Source organism: Drosophila biarmipes, chromosome 2R, assembly GCF_025231255.1.
Source record: "Drosophila biarmipes strain raj3 chromosome 2R, RU_DBia_V1.1, whole genome shotgun sequence".
NCBI classification, from domain to species: Eukaryota; Metazoa; Arthropoda; class Insecta; order Diptera; family Drosophilidae; genus Drosophila; species Drosophila biarmipes.
The window spans coordinates 20,765,877-20,785,126 of record NC_066615.1 but is presented as its reverse complement, the minus strand read 5'-3'; the positions used below and the strand labels follow the sequence as shown (position 1 = coordinate 20,785,126).

The 19,250-nt window shown below is 46.2% G+C and overlaps 5 protein-coding genes across 5 annotated transcripts; 3 read left to right on the top strand and 2 right to left on the bottom strand.

The window, feature by feature from the left end:
• Nucleotides 1-438: 438 nt before the first annotated feature.
• LOC108023122 (uncharacterized) lies at nucleotides 439-1,341 on the bottom strand. Its single transcript, XM_017092390.2, has 2 exons — nucleotides 1,061-1,341; nucleotides 439-1,002 (listed from the first exon to the last, which is right to left on the bottom strand). Exons 1-2 carry the CDS (start codon nucleotides 1,241-1,243, stop codon nucleotides 577-579), a joined length of 609 nt encoding a protein of 202 aa, XP_016947879.1. The 5' UTR covers nucleotides 1,244-1,341; the 3' UTR covers nucleotides 439-576.
• A 96-nt stretch (nucleotides 1,342-1,437) lies between these two features.
• LOC108023121 (origin recognition complex subunit 4) lies at nucleotides 1,438-3,181 on the bottom strand. The gene is made up of 2 exons (XM_017092389.3): nucleotides 2,884-3,181; nucleotides 1,438-2,823 (listed from the first exon to the last, which is right to left on the bottom strand). The coding sequence occupies exons 1-2, from the start codon at nucleotides 3,073-3,075 to the stop codon at nucleotides 1,636-1,638; spliced, it is 1,380 nt and encodes a 459-aa protein (XP_016947878.1). The 5' UTR covers nucleotides 3,076-3,181; the 3' UTR covers nucleotides 1,438-1,635.
• Nucleotides 3,182-3,993: 812 nt separating this feature from the next.
• On the top strand, nucleotides 3,994-4,679 carry LOC108022107 (uncharacterized). Its single transcript, XM_017090950.1, has 4 exons — nucleotides 3,994-4,008; nucleotides 4,092-4,247; nucleotides 4,305-4,472; nucleotides 4,530-4,679. The coding sequence occupies exons 1-4, from the start codon at nucleotides 3,994-3,996 to the stop codon at nucleotides 4,677-4,679; spliced, it is 489 nt and encodes a 162-aa protein (XP_016946439.1).
• Nucleotides 4,680-5,572: 893 nt separating this feature from the next.
• LOC108022332 (uncharacterized) lies at nucleotides 5,573-6,505 on the top strand. The gene has a single exon (XM_017091195.3). It carries the CDS (start codon nucleotides 5,698-5,700, stop codon nucleotides 6,061-6,063), a length of 366 nt encoding a protein of 121 aa, XP_016946684.1. The 5' UTR covers nucleotides 5,573-5,697; the 3' UTR covers nucleotides 6,064-6,505.
• Nucleotides 6,506-17,943: 11,438 nt separating this feature from the next.
• Nucleotides 17,944-18,623, top strand: LOC108022394 (uncharacterized). Its single transcript, XM_017091280.3, has one exon. The coding sequence runs from the start codon at nucleotides 18,032-18,034 to the stop codon at nucleotides 18,269-18,271; it is 240 nt and encodes a 79-aa protein (XP_016946769.1). The 5' UTR covers nucleotides 17,944-18,031; the 3' UTR covers nucleotides 18,272-18,623.
• The last annotated feature ends 627 nt before the right edge of the window (nucleotides 18,624-19,250 follow it).

Below are 19,250 nucleotides of genomic sequence, written 5' to 3'. Positions count from 1 at the left end.
CGCTCCAGTCATCATCGGCTTGTGGTGCTCCCAAAGTTTATGTACTTGTTTGTATTCAGAAAGATATGATTCGAACTTATCTTACGGGAAGAAAGCTTGAATACAGAACCATATTTGGTATTTGGTGTATGTACCTACAGGTTCTTTCCTGTGGGAATTATAGGTTCTAAAATTACATTAAAATATTAAATAAACCTTGAAATATTATATAACTTGGAAACTTATAGAGGACAGTAATATAGGAAAAGACTTGCTTGCTTTCTCTTTTAAAAGATTTCCAAAACTCAAAAACCAATCAATATGAGAGATTTTTAAATCCTAAAAGATATCATTTTATCAATAAATATTAAACTAAAGAATTTGTGCAATTTTTTTTAAAACCTTGAAAATTTTAAATTTTCACTAGAAGTTTTTTCCGAATTAATTAGAGAGTAGACATTTATAATCGCATTCACCCCTTTAAGGTTCTGGATATATTTATATTTTAAAATATTTAGAATGAGCTCATGAAGTGTTAAATAAGTTTTCCTATGTCTCTGCCTTTGGAGTATAAAAACCAATACCTTAGATTCCACCTCACACGGTGTTGTACCTCAGAAAGTTGCGATCGATGCGGTTACCGCCGCCGTAAAGTTCCTGATCCTCGTTGTTTTTGTACATCATGAAGGCCGGGTTCTGGTCGTCGCCAAAGAGTGGCACATAGCTGCCGAAGCTGAGGGTCTGCTTGAGGTGCTGGTCCGGACGACGGCCCAGTTGGATGACCTTGCTGTACAGCTCCACGTCGGCCTGAAGGGCGCGATCGAAGTCCTTCCAGTGGACGAATTTCACCTGCTCGCTGGGGATGGCATTGTTGTCCAGCAGCTCAAGGAGCGTATTCGAGTTGACGGGCTGCACCACGTTGAGCTCCTGCTCCTTGGCCAAGGATTCCCCGTTGGGCAGACGCCGCTTGCTGGGACTCGTATCCAGATCCCAGAGCCAGGCCAACAGAGGGGTCACAGAGCTCTGCAATAAGTGTGGAAATTAAAGGCAGTTCTTGGTCGCAGCTTTTCCAAGGACTCACCTGATCACTGCGTCCTATGCGGGGAATGGTCTTCAGGTTCTTCATGGCAAAGGTTTCCCCTCGCTTGCCCAGCCGCGGCACGTTCTTGGTGATCTTCAGGAAGAATCCTGGACTGTCATCGCCCTGGCTGACGGCCACAAGAGCCACCAGGAGCGATACAGCCAGAACAGTTAGGGATCTCATGCTGATGCCGCCCAAGCTTCTCCTGACTCCTGCTTCGCAATCGATGGCCTTTATATACAAATATCCACCCCTATTTTTGACGTTATGGAAATGCGGGTGCTTCCAGGAATTAGCATTATCGATTTAGAGCTGCGAAGATAGGAAAATGTACTCAACTGACCTAAATGCCAGTCGAAGGAAAGGTATTCTCTCACTTATTTCTGCGGACTAGGAAAATGTATGAAATTTTCCCATTTGTATATTACGTTTCGCTTAAAAATAATGTAAAGATAGTAAGAATTAAAATTTCAATTAATTTTAGACTGATATTAAAAACAATTCAGCTTCAACCTAACTTTAAACAATAAATAAATAAAACAATTAAGGAATTAATGTAAGGAATTGAGGGAGTGCTAGATCAGGGAGCTTTGCGCCCACTGGGCCACCTCCGTGGGGAGGGCCTGGTATCGCTGCACAGCCTGCTGGATCTGGCTGTAGGTCAGTGCCAACTTGTGCATCTCGAACTCCTTCTGCACCTTGCCCACGCCGCCGCCGCTTCCTCCCGAGAGCGGCATGATCAGCTCCCCAATGCGCAGATGCTCAAAGGCCTTCAGGACGATGGACCGCTCCACGCCCTGCATCGTGCTGGACACCTTGGCGAACTTGGAGAAGCGGGCGAAGATGATCTCGAAGTTGAAGGGATCGCGATCATAGATTTCCGAGTGGTGCTTGATGGCGATGATGAGGCAGAGCTCCAGCACCGAGAGACCGCAAAGCAGCTCGATCTTGTCGTCGCCCTCGAACTGTGCCCCCAGGGCAGCCATTTTCTCGGAGGTTATGTGGGGACTTTGCGGCCGGAGCTGGGCCACCAGGCGAAAAAGGAAGTTCTTGAGGAAGGCCTCGCTAATGTCAAAGTCGTAGAGTGCTTGCAGGGTGCGCCTAGCCTGTTGAGTGGCCAGAACTTTGGTCACCTGCTTGTTCCACATTTCGCGGGTTCTGGGCTGGAAGTCAAAGTCCCCGGGGTCGAAATGGTTGAGCGCAAAGCAGAGCACCTCCGACCGGATCCTCTGTAGATTATCTACCCGTTCTGCGGCCTCCAAAAGTGAATTGTTGCTTGGCAGAGTCAACAGATCCTCGCACAGGCTCACGTACTCATCGAAGCGCTCCGAGTTGGGGAACAAGAATACCTGACGATGCGAGAAGCGCGACTTGACCCGCTTCTCCAGCAGCTCGATCACGTCCAGACGGCAGGTGACGCCCAGCACGCAGATGGGCGCCTGAGCGGACTGGGAGACGTCGAAGAGATTGTAGAGCAGCGTCTGGTTGTGGTGGGCGCAGAACAGGTCGAACTCCTCGAGAATGAAGACCACGCTCTTGGACTGCTTGCCGCCCGCCTTGAGGCACTGCAGCAGGAAGGCCAGGTTCTCGGCGAAGGAGCCGAAGACCCGGCCATCCGCGGCGTTCTCCAGCCGCATCTGCACGGTGATGGACTTGAGGGCCACGCGGTCGTCCGTGTGCAGGTTCCCGTCCAGGTGCACGATCAGTGTGTTCTCCACAAACGACTTATTGGCCAGCAGATCCGCCAGCACGGCGTTGATGAGCTGAGGGATGGGAAGAGCTGGGTTACTAACAGTGGTTTGAACTTTGTCCTGAATCCCTACCGTGGTCTTGCCGGATCCCCGTGGTCCAATGAGCAGCAAGGAGTTGGATTCCCCCATTTCCGCCGTGCGCTGCAGCAGTTGGCGCACATTGGCCCGCTCCTCCGCGTAGCCCCGCAAGGTGGTGTAGTCCCGCTGCAGGCGCTCCTTCAGGAAGCGCCTTATCTCGGCCAGATCCGCATTTTCTTCCGGCATTTGCGCTGCGGTTGATTCAACAAACTCAACCGGCTGATTTCCAAGGATTTATCAAGTTTCAAAAGGACGCAGAAATCATGCGCGCCAAAAAAACGTAAACATTCGATTAGAGATGGAACAGAAGGCGATAAGGGGTCTAAAACTATCGATACTATCGGCAAGGAGTATGAAGAGGTTGATAACTTTGATACAGCTTAGCCATAGCTCAAACCTGTTTAAAACACGGCTAACTATTCACCGATGACTCAAACCAATTCGATCTAAGGATTTGAGTTTGATTTCGGGTTTTAGAACACTTTTATACCCTTTTAAATGTAATCATCGAGAAATATTTATTTTAAAATTATATTTGACACTGTTTTAAGATTTTAGAATTATGATAAAATTCGGTAGAGAACATAAAATATCTGTACAGTGGGGGTATGGTGTTTCAGTTCTGAAACCGTCCCATTTAAAATGAACAAACTCTTTGCTAAATTATCAAAAGTGCTTGAAAAATGGAATGTTAACATTTATTTAAAGAATAATTGTATTTCGTATTAGTAGTATTTATATATTAGTAGTATTTATATTAACTAAATGATTGCTATTGAACCATTTTAGAAATGCGGAAATGTTCATGAAAATCTATAAATTAAAATAGGTATACTATATTTTTTTTTAATTAAACATATTTTTTGATAAATTTGGTTTTTAAAATTTTAAGCTACAACTATTAAAAAAGTGTATATGTCATTCACAGTTTTCAATTTTTATTATGATAATCATTAAACATTAAAATTGTTCTACTGATTGATTGATATTGACCGACTGTTGAAGGGCAATGGACCGAGTAATTATCTATCTGAATATGTCGTGTTTTAGACACTCTAGTCGCTAGCCAGAATGGACACCTTGCGGATTTTTCTCTTGTTTTCCATGGGGCCGATCGCAGTAAGAATCAAATATATATTAATATATAGCTATTAATATATATATATATATTAATATAGCCTTAAAACGAATAATTCCCACAGCTTCGTGGACACGTGGAGTTCAATAATGTGCACTGCCTGGTGCGGGACCGAAAGTTCATGGACTTTGAGTATTGCTACCTAAAGTCTGTCAATCGCAGCTACAAGTACCTTTCGCTAAAAACGAAATTGTTCCAGCTACCCATCGAGAGCTGCGTGGTAAGAGGATGAAGCCGGGGCGGATTTTCAACTATCGCTTTTCCGACCGTGTTTCAGACCAAGATTCAGTTGAGGATGCGCGAGAACAGGCGGATCCTGTACAACTTCGACTTCAAGGTGGACGCCTGCAAGTTCCTCCGGGACCCCGATAAGCATGTGCTGGCCAACTGGGTCTACCAGACCTTCGCGCCCTTCTCGAACATGAACCACACCTGTCCCTACAACGTGAGTGAGTCCTGCCAAGTCCTGCAAGCCAGCGCTCAGCTGTTCCTCCGCCCGCAGCAAGACATCGTGGTCGAAAAGCTGCCGGTGCATCACGTGAACACGCTGGTCCAGACAATCATCCCCGATGGCAGGTACTACATGAACACCACATGGCTAACTGAGGGAATCGTTCGCGCCGACGTCGTTGTCTACTTAACCAAGGCCTGAGCTCACCATACATGTGTAGACCAAGAAATCTATAAGTTTTCCATTTAGTTGGTTGTCACTCCTCCATGCATTATATTTTAAATCAGGAAAGCAAAGGGAATCTGGTTGGGTACCAAGTCTACACCAAACCGGCTCAGCAAGGAATAAAATATTCATAGCAATCGTAGGAAAGTTTAGGTATTCGTACGTGGTTTATTTTCAAAATTTCTTATTCTCCAGTCCATTCCTACAAAATCATGGAAACCGAACCGGTAAAAACCAATCGGGTACCGGTTCCAAATATTGAATCGAAAAAAAGTTCGGTTAACGTTCCGGTTCTGCTTTTATTCCCAAGAACAAAATATTATTTATTAGTTCTGATTTTCGAATTTCATTTTACAAAAACGGTTGGAATATAGTATGAATTAATTTACATTTTTTTTTACATATTTTCTTATACTCCCATAACTGCAAGGGTATACAAGTTTCCTTTTTTGTTTGTTTTCGAGATCCCCTTTGGTTAAATATTAAAAAAAATAAACGGATATTTATGGCAATGAAACGGAGTAACAACAAATCTTGTATAAATGTTCCACTAATTAATGAAATATCACTTCAAAATCCAGAAGGAAAGTCTTACAGCTCACAAAAGAACCGGACCTGTTGTGATTCTAAAGGGATTATTATTAGTGTGCAAACTGGAAATATTCAAAAGTAAGTTTTCTTTTTAATGACTAAACAAAATGGTTGATGGTTCAAGAGCATTCCAAGAGCGGAATGCAGTTTTTCGCACAGGTGGCTGGCAGCACATCACCGAGTGACCTGGTTGCACTGCACCTGTCGCCTGTCAAGTGGCGGCTAATGCGATTAGGGAGGACCTCCGATCCCCAGACTCAGCTGCCAATCAGGTGGGCCAGCCAGAAACTTCACACATTTCGAGAGATGTCCACTCCACGACCACAACGATTAAAAACCTGAACACGCCACAATCTCTGGGAACACCGAGTTAAGTAAACAAAAGCCCACACTCCTCGACAGGATGCCGGCGGACATAGTGACCACGGAGCAGCTGCGCTACCAGCTGGCCTTCATCCACGCCATGGACAGGACCTCGCGGCACTGGGAGGACACCTTCTCGTGGTATCCGCGGATGCAGTGCTGCCACTACCGGCGGATCGATCAGATCTACCTGGAGAGCCGGCAGCGGTATGGCGATCAGGTGTTCCTCAAGTACGCCAACCGGGGGCGCCTGCTCAAGAAGTTCGCGGTGACGGCGCAGGATGTGGAGCAGGGCCTGGAGGAGCGGAGGACGTTCGAAGGCGATGGCATCCTGGGCATGAAGGTGGCGGCCACCGAGAACGGGGAGTACGGTCGCATGAGGCCGGGCAGGTTGTACTTCTGCTAGGACTGACTAGCTCCTCCTCCCCCCGATCCTCGCCAGAACCACTCGCAATTAAACTATCATCATCCGCTGACAATGCAACTCTCAATGGCCGTCACTCATTACGCGATTTTTGCATGACCGTGCGCATAATTAACAAGGTGAAAATGTCAGTCAACCTGCTCCCGCCCCTCCGCCGCAGCGAGTGCCCACTGTACCCTCGCCTACTTGGGCGCGACTGCAAAGTTCGCACAGGTAATTAAGCGATCGCGTCTGTCCACTCGATGAGATGACTCGCCTCGTTTGTTCGGGAACTTGGAAACTATTTTTATGGCGCCCATAAAAATGGAAATATGCATGATACGGCACACTATTTACACATTGCATTAACTTCTGGTATAAAGCGGATCTATTTGATAGATTTACAAGCACTTGAATAAACTTCCATATGAGACACGTGTCAAAATTGTAGTGGTAATATGATGATAGTTTTTTTGAGTCAGTATAAATCTAGCTTTTTTCTCTCTTTTTCATTTCGGAGAGCTTTGAATATTGCTGTCTTGCTCTTGTATAATATTATCTATTAGATACAAAGATATCTAACACTTGTGCGAATTGGTGCTAAACTTAAGATTATTTTCTTTGCACATACTAAAGTTGATAAAATGTAATAATCATTTTGAAACTTATTGCTCTATTTTTCTTGCTTTTTCGCTCCTACCCTTTTTCTCTCTTTTTTCGGGTTGAGGGAGGAAACACCAAGATATGTGACACATGTCAAAATAAAGTGGTAATCGGAAGATACTTTTGGACAATTGATAGGATGTGTGTTTTTCAATCTAAAAGAATTTACAAAGATAGAAGCAATAACATTACTTTGTGCGAATAACAAATTAATTTTTAAGGATACCCCTTCTTTTCTGTGTGGGGGTGTCTGCGAATGTCGCTATTTTCGGCACTATATTGCCTGATATATGTGTCCATCGGCACAGCTGCTCCTCCTGCGATTGCAGACGTAAGCCCAGGTGTCATAGGCGAACTTCCGGCAGTATGATTTAAAAGTTCAGTATGCAAATTACCCACAAAGTTTCTGGCTAGCCCATCCGTCTGTCCTGTCCGTCCATCGGAGTGCGTAGTAGCTGGAAAAGGGGAAGATTGGAAATGCAAACTTGAGAATGCAAAATGCCCATGCAAGTGTGCGAATTACACAAAGAGAACGCGAACTTCGGGCCAAGTTGCGAACTGGGCCAGCGACTCATTAGACACATGACAGCATTCACAGAGTTCCCTCGAGGACTGGGGGTGGCGCTCTTTCGGCGAGTGGGTGGGGAATCCAGGTGGGCAGCGGCGAACGAGAATGCGTGTGAAAAATCAGCCAGCAGCGACCCGCAAAATCGCCGGGCACACAATTAAACGGTAGCAGATAATTGCTATCGAAGCCATAATGATGGCCGGATCAGTACTTGCTATATGGTGCCATATCTTGATTCGCCCCTCGAGAGCCGAGAGCCGAGGGCTTTGTGCCCCTTTCTCGGCGGTGCCCATTGTTGGCCCGATTTTCCCATCATCATCGATCGCTGCGAACTTTTTCGAGACCATTACCGCTTTTCTGTTGACTCACAGCCATCCGATCGGGCGGAATCTGTTTTTGGCAGTCGGCTGTTGGTCCAGAGAAGTGACAGCCAGAACCGAAAAGTTGCTGCTTCAAAATAAATAAACAAAGTGAGACACCTTCTATGGGCCACTGAGTGGGTGTACGTCGCAGAGAGAGGTCAGGGGTCAACCCCTTTTTCGGCCAGGGTAAACAACATTTGCGGATTTCACGCCAGGGCTCAGACAGCATTGCTGATCCTATTAGTGCTCTTCGGAGGCCTCGACTCGACTCGACTCTACTCGATTGACTGACTGGCGCCATGTCTCGGGTCAGGATGCCCCTTTCCATTCCCATTCCCTACCTTTTGGCATTACAAGAAGGACCCGGGATTAGGGCGTAAAGGGACTTAATCCAGTTTTGCATCGATCTCGCTAGCCGCTCGCCGTTCTCGCTGCCAGGTAGACGAGGAACAGGTCCGCACTGGCACAGGAAAAGCCAAATAAAATAATAAAGAACCAAATGGCAAAGCCGAAACATTAAATAAATAAAAGTCAACGGCAGTCGGCAGTCAGTCAGGCAGCTCATAAACGCCGGTCCCAACTTCAAATTAAAACGCCATTGGCGCTTTGGCACGCATAGATACGTGTATCTGTAGGATTGCGACTCGGTCTTGGTCTCGGCGTTGGACTGGACAACTCCGATTCCGACCGGGGTCGTCCATCAACTCGCTTTGTTTTGCCGACGCGACTGCCCATAAGCCAATTTGCCAATTTCATAAACTCGGTTTGATTTGCCGCCAAAAACACAGAAACACAAAACGAAACGAGCCGAGCTGGGCCCCAAAACAAGACCCGACTCGACTCTGAAAAATAAAACCCCAAAAACGCCCCCAGGCCGGGCAGACAAATTCCGACTTCCATTTGGGAACCGTGGTTGTTCAGTGGAAGGGCAGCAACAAATCGTAAGATGGCCTAGACCTAGGAAGGTATCCATTGTGGCGTCTCTATCAAGAGGTAACTTGCAGCCAAGGAAGTGGAAAAGGGGGATCTTAGGGAAGAAGTCCCTCGATTGATATATCATATATTAATAAGTCAATTGATATAATAAAATCTGACCTATATATTATAGGAGATATTTTTTTAATATACATCAAGAATGATCGTTTCATGAAGAAAGTTGAATTTATATTTACCTCCAACACAATGCAATAAAATATATTATACTTTATAATAAAAATCACCAAATTAATTTTGTTTGCAAGCATAATATTTATATTGCTGGTATTATCTTTAATATATATCTATATGATATTTACTGGCCAAGACTGCTTGGGTATTTTAAAATGAATCAAAGTAAGTGTTGGCAAAAGATAACCCTAACATAACCTTTAGTTTACTTATTATTAGGATGTTCCTTGTGGGTTTAGTTCATTAAAATATTGTTTATATTATCTATCGTTGGCGATTAAAAATATTAAAACTAATGGTTTCAGATCAGATCTTTAAAAACAAAAATTGACTAAAGATAACCCTAACATATCCTCTACTTTACTCATTATTATTGTGGTTAAGCTCCTTGACATTTTATTGATATTATCTATTGTTTGAGATTGAAGATATTTAAATTAACAATTGTAGTTCTGTAATCCTTGTTAGCCAACTACTACCTAAAGATAACCCCAACATAACCTTTAGTTAAGGACTATTTGTATCCCCCCTTCTGCATTCAACCCCTTGTGATTAACCCACTCCCTGCCTATCCAGACTTCTGGCTGGCTACGCCACTGGCCAAATTACACTTATGGCCATAATTCAATCAGCGCATTATCAATCACGGCGGCTACTTGTCTTGGCCGGTGAGTCAAGTCAATCAGCCATCGCATCGGCCGTCGCCGTCTCGCTCGCACTCGCCCGACCGCCTCGGTGCGTCCCGCTCGCACTTGAGTGTGAAACACGTTTGAAAGTCATTAACTTAAATGATTCACTTTCTGAGCCATAAATTTCGCCACTAACTGGCGAGCGGCCAGCCCGTGTATGCGCGAAAAAACGTCGACAGAAATGTCTTAAAAAATTGCTAAATAATCGCCCTAAATGAGTCTATAAAACCGAGCACCCCGAGCGGCGACTAGAGCTCAATCGGCGATCGCGCGGACCCAGAAGCCACAAGACTCGGGACCAAAGACAGAAGTAGCTCAAAAGTGTTTTCGAAACCCAAAGTGAATTTTCATTGCCAGCGGAAGTCGTAAATCAATTTTTTCCTCTGCCGAAAACAGAAAAATGGGGGAAAATAGGCTCGCAGAGTATGTACTCTCCCAGCCGAAATATGCTTAGGCCTAGGAATCAGAGATCCGGGATGGGGTGGCGAGGGAACCAGAGGCGCCCCTTCTGGAAGAGCATCCGCAGCGAGAAATCTTTGTTGCTTGCTGCTCCTCCGACCAATTTCGGCTAAGACGACAGCCATAATGATAGGGGCCACTTTTGCCGCCGCCGCCGCCGCCGTCGCCACGCACGCTATATGGCCGAGATGCCAGGGGCGGCGGACCGTGGGGAGGGGCAGTGGCAGGGGCAGGGCCCACCGAACGGAAAGGGGCCACTTGTCAGACATTGTATTTGTGTTCCATCTACGTTTCCGTTTCAATGTTTTCAAGACGCCATCATGACATTGTCAGGGGCGACATCTCACGCAGCCTTAGAATTCCCAGAGTGCCGAGTGGGGAGTGTTTCGTCAGCTGGCCTTTGGAAAGAGGTGTCTCAACGGGTACAGTTTGGTTGGAAGCTTTTGCTTTCCGCACGGAAAACTGAATTTGATGGGATGGCCTTAAACAGCATCGAAACATGTCTCTCAAGACTCACTGTACTCCATGGATCAGCTAATAATCGTTGTATATTCTAGTTATCGGATTATAAGAAACCTTGGATTAATATACGTACTTATTTGTTAAAAAATCAGTGAATTTCATTACAACCTATGATCAATCAAACTGCTTTCGGACTCCAATTATTATAATAGGTTTTTTACACACACAGCAATACATTTTTGAATCAATCTAATCCCTTATATGTGGTATATATTATATACCAAAAAATAACAGCAACATATTTACTTTTATCCAGGACTATTACAATTGCCAAAAGATATAGGTAATGCCATTTTTTATTAAACGATATAAATTCTTAAATGTTACTGTAAGAATATACAAACATTTTCAAACTTTCATGGGTATAACTTATATTTACCCTTTTGAAAACAAACACTGAAATGCCAGACACAAATCATAAATATGGAATATCCCCTTGGGACCTGAGGCTGTTGAAAAGATCCTAAAATACCTTTAAGTGAGCCCGTGGAGAGGGGAAGGGAGGCCGAAGCTGGGAGCCAACGCCTCCGTCTGCCGCAGCGCAGACAAAGGAGTCCAGGCCCAAGTGCCATTCCTAGGCAATGGGATTATCTATGAGCTGTGAAATCCTTTTAGGCGGAAACTATGGAACCCACACACAGGCACCGGGCGAGGACAATGCAACAAGTGTTGCGGCAGATTGAGCAACAAAGGGCTCATAATTGTGGCAGCCGCACAATGCGACACATTCGAGAGTGAGGACAGGGGACTCTGTGCACCATAGGAACCGTAGGGACTGTGGGACGTGGTCTTCGGTATAGAACGGGCTAATGAGTGGCCGAAAACAAACCATAAACCAGTCGAATTTCGTGCGGTCCAGCCTCGGCGGCAACTTCTTTTAATACCCCTTGACACTTGGCCAGGACTCGGAGGATTCGGAGTTCGGGATTTAGGATCCCCCTGCTCAATACCATCCAGAATTTATGTTCGGCAATATTTGGGAAATTAAATCATTGCCGCAGACAGTTTTATAGTGCGGGGCGTGACGAGGTCCGAGGGAGCCGGGGGTTCGTGCCGGGGTCCAACTATCTAACAATGACCTCTCCCCCCTTGGGAAGCGCACACTGCAAATTGGAAAAATGTCAATTATGCGCAATTTTGCTTAGGCAATTGACATTCGTTGCTGCTCCGCTGTTTGTTGTGATTGCACGCATACTTGGGCAAATAAATTGACAAATAGGATTTGCGTTTCTCTCTGAATTTTTTCCCTGCTGGCCATTTTGAATTAATAAATTGCCGCCAATTTGCCGCTAGCCTTGCCGGCGTGGAAAACTCGACAGAAATCGAAAAGCACAAATCTGGAAAATATCCCAAAGCCATTCTACTGCGCTGTCCGGAGTTCCTCCGGCTCATATCCCTGGATATTCTGCCGTGTTATCATTTGATTGTTCTGCCCGCAATTAGCCTAATTGCCTTTGTTTCCTACAGAGACCTGCCGATTGCACAAGCCCCTGCCGACTGATTGATTTCGCTCTGATCTTCGCTTTTTGCTGAATGAAATTCACATCTCTCCACTGGTGGATGTAGATCGCCAGCCGGTGTCAGTAGCTCGCCTCGTGGAAGTCTCCCAGTTGAGTCATGGAAAATCGCTGACCCAGCCCCCTATCATTTGCTGGTTTTTCCCCGAGAGATGTTAGTATCTTGTTTATAGGTTCTGATGGTTGCTGTAGGAAAATTACTTGAAATATGTTAGTTTAAAATGCTAAATAAATAGCTTACATCTAGTTAAAACTGGAACAAACAAAACGATTCTTAAAGTATATATTTATTTATTTATTTTTAATTAATTTTTTGGTTTCTTCTTCAGGGTTTTTTTTATATATTCCTTCATCCCTTAACATAACAGCCTTTGAGCATTAAATCTATGATATTTATTCATTTATTTAACATTAAGTACCTTAAAAACTTTAAATATTTGAGCTGCTTAAGTAGCTTTAGATCATCAGGGGGTTGTTACACTCAAAAATATAAGCCATGGATTTTAGACATTTTTAAATATTAGTGGTTAAATAATTCAGAAAAATTGGGTACTCTTAAAGAAAATTATTTATAAACAAAGTAAATTTACTAAAAAAATGAAAGCTTTTCTTAGATTAAAAAGAGACCCATTATTTATAATTTTAAATATGTAAACTTATATATATTTATAGTTTAAAATAAGTGCAATATCCACTATATTTGTTTTTTATGTAATAAAGACTTCTAAATTTGAAAGTAACCATTTTTGTCATATTTTTGAACACTGAACTGTTCTAAATCCATAGTGAAATTGAATTTCCTGCTGCTTTGACCCCTTTTTGGGACACCACTCGACTGCAACAGATTAAAGATCAAGCGGATCCCCAGCCATCCGTGCAAGCCATTCATGAGTGACCTCGGCCAGATTGGAGCAGATTGGACCCGAAACCCAAACCAAAACCAAAACCCAAATCCGAACCGAAAACCTTTATCGCGGGCGCGCAATCGCAACGGAAGTTGCGTTCAATTTATGGGTGAAATTATCCACTGGCCGGGAGAAGCAGCCATCGTGAAGATTTGCTGAGCTGTGGAAATAAATGGAGATCGGCGATCGCCGATGGGAGATACCCGGCCGCGATCGTCATTGGTTGGCATCAGTGCGCCGGATTCGGGCTCTGGTTGGACAATCGAATTAGAAGCAGGAGTCACGCGGAGGACTCATGAATGGGCCGAGTGGAAGTCAAGACGGGGCCATGAGATCAGCATGTTCGAGGCAGGGCACCACTGAACCCATTTTCTCACCTGTTAGGCTGGCAGAGCCTCGAAAACAGCAATTTATCGCTGTTGAGATCGTCGCCTGCCGCTCCTCGAGAGCTTGAGCCAGTCTTCGATTGCCGGGGGAGGGGACCCATGGGGGAAGTACATCTCCATCAGCGGACTTCTTCGATTGCATTTGGGCCCGGGTTTGGGCTTGGGTTTGGGTTTGGGCAGCGTCATACGATTTAATTGCTTCGATTGTGTCAGCAGTTTTGTGCGGACACATGTATCCATGCAGTACATGTCTTCGCTCTGCGCCGCGGAAGGGGCGTTCTGTGGCAGCCAGCCCTGCTTATGGGCGCTCGATAATTTGATGATCATAATCAATGCCCCTTGACTGACATTCGCTGCCGATGCGGATGGCGATGCCCAACTTTGGTTTCTTTTCGGCACTGCCCAAACAAGCGGCAACAATGGGCGCACAAACTTGTCGAAAGCCGTTTGATCCTTTTGACGAGGCGCTGCCCCATTGAACCTCGCAGCCTCGCATCCTCAGAGCCTCAGATGCCAGATGATGTGGCCGAAAGTCGAGTGTTTGTGCAGCCGCTTGAAAGGAAGCCGCCAATTTGGAACTGCCCGGTCAGGATAACAAGGCGGCGTGGGAGTACTTTGGATCGCTCCTCACCCCAACTCAGCCCAATCGATGAGTGAGGAAGTCTGTTTTGCTGGTACTTCCAAAAACATTTCCATTTCTATTTGGCTGATGGTCTGTTTTGCTGCCGCTTCTCCAAGTTTAATGCTTGAATCGCATGCGTAGGTTTTCTATGACGATTAAAACCCTCATATGTCAACTCGGCCCATTCATCATCATCCGCGTCTGCGTCTGCGTCTGAGTCCGGGACTTGGACTTGGACTTGGAGGGCAGACAGAGGTAGCAAACAGTCGCCAGACACTCGGCTGATGAGCTCAAATCTCATCAAGAAGTGTCTGGCTGGCGGTTCGCAGGCATATATCTCTGTCTTGCCTGACTTTTTATTTTGGGGAACCCACTGCGGCACCTACTTCAGCGGCCTAGCGTGATGACTTAATTTTCATCTCAGTCTGCACTGCGAGAAACGGGGGGTTTCTATACTGAGACTTAGACTAGCGACCACTGTTTGGCGCTGGGAAATTCTTGCAGTGCCTTTAGAGCACCTTTAGCCCAGCCCGATCAGGTGCCTCTGCCTTTGGCTCTGTCTTTGGCCCATGGTTCGCTGCTTGAAGATGGAGCCGGAGTCCACTACTTGAGCGTCACCGCAGTGACACACGCAAGTGCTCGGCCTGTCCCGGATCCTCCTCCACCTCCGCCTCCTCCCCCGGAGCCCCAGGAACCCCTGAAGCCCGGGAACCCTCGTCATGATGCAGCGCTTTTCGGGTCTGGAGCTGCCAGCAGCTAGTGAAGTCGTCGCTGCCTGGTTAGGAGCTGCCGTGGACTACGAGTATTTGCTGTAATCATTATGGTAGCGCCTGTGCAGCGGATGATAAATCTATCTTTTATTAGCATTTCAAACACTCCGGTGAGTGAGTTGTTTTGGCCTGGCCTAATCCCAATTAAAACCGCATTTTTCATCGATCCGAGGGAGACTCAAGTGAAATCGTTAATGAGCGCATAAAGTTTTTGGTCTTAGCTCCGGATTTATAGAGCACGAGTCCCTGGTTCTGGGCAGGAGGAGGCGGAGGCGATGCAGGAGGAGGAGCTCGTTTCCTGGGTGTCGTATATAAATCGCGTGCTGCACTGGAGGTCTTCAAAACGCTTACGAGTTGGAGCCCCGAGGGCAGCCCAACCCAAGCCGAAGACCAAGCTGGAGCCTCATCATCAGCATCCGACTGCGACTGGCCATTCATTTGGCCTGGGTGTTGACCAGACCAGTCTCGCACTGCGCCCGGGGTCATCGGGCAGCTCCTGTCTTCCCTGGCAGAAGGAGAGCGAGAGACCCGGGCTAATGATGGCCAGTGCGAGTACGAGTATTTGGCCAAAACAAGATTGATTTCCTGAAATCGAAACCTTGAGACGACACGCAAAGGGGCCCAGATCGCCAGTGATAATGATGTCGAGAGCCAGTTTTTCTCGCTTCTCTGGGCTTCTTTTGTGCCTCGGCTTGGGGTGGTAGCCCCGTATCATGGTTTGGGGTAGGGGTTGGGGTTTGGGGTGGGGGTTCGGGGTACCAGGTCCGCGTCCCCTTCAGCGAAATGCAAAAACAAATTGTTTGTGGGTCAGCCAGGCGAGGGGCAGGGCCTAACAAGGGCGTTCCGTTGTTTCAAGGAATTCAAGGGAAACAGAAACGCAGAAAAAGGATGAGGAGCCTGCCCGGAGGCGGGGAACGACCTCGTCTGGGGCTCCGTCTCTGTCTGTGGACTCCGTCCCCAGCTCCATCTTCTGCCAGGAGACAAGACAGCACACGGAAGCCTAATGCCGGCCATGTGATTTGCGATTTGTGCTTTTGGGCCTCGGTCTGTTTCTGCTGCGGTTTCCTTGGAAAACCCGCCATTCCTTTTCTAAATTCTGGCAATGACAAAGCGCTGAATGCTGACTGGAGCAGCAGGAGCAGCAGCAGCAGCAGCAGCAGCAGCAGCAGCAACATCAGCGGCACCGCAGCAACAGCAGCATGCTAATTTATGAAGTAGCAACTTGCAGCGACATGGATGCAGTAATTATAGCTTGGCAACTTGTTGCCAGCCAGGCCCAACTGCATGAATGGAAAGAAAGCCGGGCCAGCTCGCTGTTTTCCCTGCTAAACAGAAGCTGTTCTACTGCAGCGGCATCAGGTGAACTTGGATGTGGATGTGGCTGTGGATGCTGGACGGGAACGCGCCCACTCGGTTAGTCCGCCGGGTCGCAAAGAGAGCACCACGAAGCCAAGACAAAAACTGGATGCCAACTTCGGAGAGAAGGAGCTCTTAACACTCTATTGAATACATAATATCTTATTATACCTAAAATAAATATCTCAATAAATGCGAATAAAAAAGGTGACTGGTTCTACTTGATATTACCAGGTCAATTTTACCAGTGATTAATGTAATTTTCAATTTCTCTCATCTCAAAAATACCCTCAAATCAATAAACAACTAAAATTAGAAAAGGAATTCAAGATCTAAAGGATTTATTTCAAAGGCGGTACGATCAAAACAATATTTTTTATATTTTATAAATAAATTTGAAGGGGATAATGGGTGTATAAAGTTAATATTTTTCACAGTTTTTATATATAATTAAATATAAGTAGTTAAGGATACTTTTCAATGCTTTCTTTTGGATCTGTATGGTTACAAATTCATAAAGCTGGTAATATAAGATTATAGTTTTAACACATTGCTGTCATAAATGGGCTATTATTTTAAGAATTCGATTAAATTTATTAAGTGCCTCACGAAAGTGAAGCACCCCCTTGTAGGGTATCTCAATAACTGGCTCAAAAAAGCTAAGAAAAAGGTCCTACCCCGTGGCGTTTTGGCTGTTGATGGGTTGGCTCTGCTGACTACTCGGCAGCGGCAACGGCAACATGCGGCATGTGGCATGGAGCAACAGCAACATAGTTTACACACCTACCGAAGTCGGGGGCTGGGCTCCTACTCCGACTCCGACTCCGACTCCGTCTGCCGAACCCTCTGGCCAGCAACATGCACTTAACTGGTAGCCACAATGCACTTTATAATACCCGGGAACATGGCTCGGGCTCTGCTCTGGCATCTCTGGCGCGGCATGGGTATGGGCATCGGCCCCTCCTCGCAGCTTGATAGATGCTGCTGCCTCGGACTTCCCGGAGCGATCTACCAGGGGGCGTTGCTGCTGTGCTGCAGTGCTGCAGTGCAACATTGGTGGATAGGCGAAGTGGCAGTGGCAGCGGCACCGTTAGCCGACTTGGGCCTCATTTGCATCGGGCCATAAAACACAAACTCGGTGGCCCAGTTCTCGACGCGCTAACCCGAATGCGAATCCAATTGCGAGCTGAACTTTGAGCCGGCGCTAGGCAGCGACCTTGGATTAGCCGAAATCCGTTCAGTTCCGTTCCACGCCGACCCTTCTAATCCCTTCTTCCTGCAGGACAGCTCATTAGCCGCACCACCACCCACCCAGGTAAGGGTTCGCCCTCGATTGCTGGGCCCTCTGCAGTTGCGAAGGTGTTTTCGCCGTGCACCAAAATATAATTAGCGAGCCCGGGCAAATCTCTTTTTAATGCCGCCCGGTCAGCGGGGGTGTTCCGATTGAAATTGGAGCGTAGCCGAGGGAAGTGTGAAAAGTCGACGCTGGATTTCCGACAAGCTGAGCAAGAGGAAGCGAGGGCCGCAGCCAAAGCCGGGCCACTCCAAAATGGGAATTAAAAGCGCAGCCGCCTCTCATCATCATCAGCATCATCCTTAGCAGCGTCCTCGGCCAAACACTCACGCACACAGGGAATTAAGTTGGGTTCGGAGTTCTGGGTTCTGGGCTCTGAGTTCTGTGTAGTGGGTTCCCGGTTCCGAGACATTAAAGATGCCGACCCCGGGCCGAGGACTCTGAATGTGGCGCCGGCCAGGGAGACAATATAAATCATATCACTCACACACACAGCGCAGGGGCAGGGGAAAGCTGGATCGCAGCCTTTGTTAATTAATTGTGCAGCACCTTTTCTTGCCCGGCTCAGTTTTCCCTTCTCAGATCCGAAAGTCAAAGCAAACTTTGCATTTTTAGGAGGAGGTACCCAACTCTACAATATTTTTTAAGGAACCTAGTATATGGTTTCATTTCGAAGTAGTTCCTTAGACCCATGACCCTAGCGGTTCTGCTCTTCCTGCTGACCCTGCCAATGGGTAGGAATGAAGGAGGGGAGTGTACTACTGGACTTGTTGTGGCACCCCAGCAGTGCCACCTGCAGGAGGAGATCCTTAGGAGCCACCACCCCATCCCGCTGCAAAGTGTCACCGCCAAGAGGCTGCAACTGCCCTGGTGGTGCGCCCTCCTGGAGAGCCTCTTCCTGCTGCTGCTGGTGAAGCTGCTCCAGTTGTAGAGCCACCAACTTTCCGTAATTGCCGCTGATGTAAGCCCACAATGGAGGCGACAAGTGTCACACATGCTGCTCGTAAATCGAATCGGAAACTGTTTTTTCCCGCTGCTCTTGCCACACATGATAATTTGTGGAGGTCTGGCTTAGGTGCTTCTAATTAAATTGTTCAAAATGTTGCCAGCGCGCTTTTGGGCCTGGCGCTGGAAAATCGCTGACAAATGTTTCCGTCAAAACACAGAAAAGTTTTCATTTTGTTTTGTCAAAGTCCAGGCCACAGGTGGAAGGGCACAGTGGTGTAGGGTCTATAGAAATGTCTGTGAAAAATATAGCTAAATATTTTGAACTAAAAATTAAATTTTCTGTTTAAATATAAGATGTTTGAATTTGAACAATAAATAAGCTCTAAAGATCCTTAGAAAAATAATAATACATTTAAAGCAAATTAAAATGATGAAAGCTTAGATCTAAAATATATTTGGGGAGCACTACATATAAATAAATTACATTAAATAAAATGTATATTTAATGTTATAATAAAATGTAATGCTGCACTGTCCAACTACTCGAACGGGTCAGAATCCACACCCTCGCCATTCCATGGTAAATTAAACTTTGCCTTTGAGGAGCCAACTACCTGTTTCCATTCGACTAAAACCAAAGCCAAGTACGGCTACGAGATAATTTAAAACGAATTAAAAGCGCAACCGTTTGAAACCCCCCGAACCCAAATAACGCAAACCGAACCGAAGGCATCCAATCGAAAATAGCAACAAGTTAATTTGAGCGGCGGCCCTCCCCCTTTTCGCTCCTTTTGGAAAGTCATTAGAAAAAACGTAGAGTCGAGCAATTTGAATATTTCGATGGCAGTGTACGCGACTCCGACTCCGCCGGTTAATTTAAGGTGATAATTGCTTTTTAATGTGACACAACTAAATTTTTCCCATTTACATACAGTTGTTGTTGTGCCGGAAGTTTTTCGGGC

Bases quoted from the DNA above. Each gene is read 5' to 3' on its own strand.
- LOC108023122 (XM_017092390.2), bottom strand. From the start codon at position 1,243: ATGAGATCCCTAACTGTTCTGGCTGTATCGCTCCTGGTGGCTCTTGTG. The intron at 1,003-1,060 runs GTGAGTCCTTGG...CACTTATTGCAG, and splicing joins GCATAGGACGCAGTGATCAG to AGCTCTGTGACCCCTCTGTT.
- LOC108023121 (XM_017092389.3), bottom strand. From the start codon at position 3,075: ATGCCGGAAGAAAATGCGGATCTGGCCGAGATAAGGCGCTTCCTGAAG. The intron at 2,824-2,883 runs GTAGGGATTCAG...CCCATCCCTCAG, and splicing joins GGGGATCCGGCAAGACCACG to CTCATCAACGCCGTGCTGGC.
- LOC108022107 (XM_017090950.1), top strand. The intron at 4,248-4,304 runs GTAAGAGGATGA...ACCGTGTTTCAG, and splicing joins TACCCATCGAGAGCTGCGTG to ACCAAGATTCAGTTGAGGAT. The intron at 4,473-4,529 runs GTGAGTGAGTCC...CTCCGCCCGCAG, and splicing joins ACCACACCTGTCCCTACAAC to CAAGACATCGTGGTCGAAAA.
- LOC108022332 (XM_017091195.3), top strand. From the start codon at position 5,698: ATGCCGGCGGACATAGTGACCACGGAGCAGCTGCGCTACCAGCTGGCC.
- LOC108022394 (XM_017091280.3), top strand. From the start codon at position 18,032: ATGACCCTAGCGGTTCTGCTCTTCCTGCTGACCCTGCCAATGGGTAGG.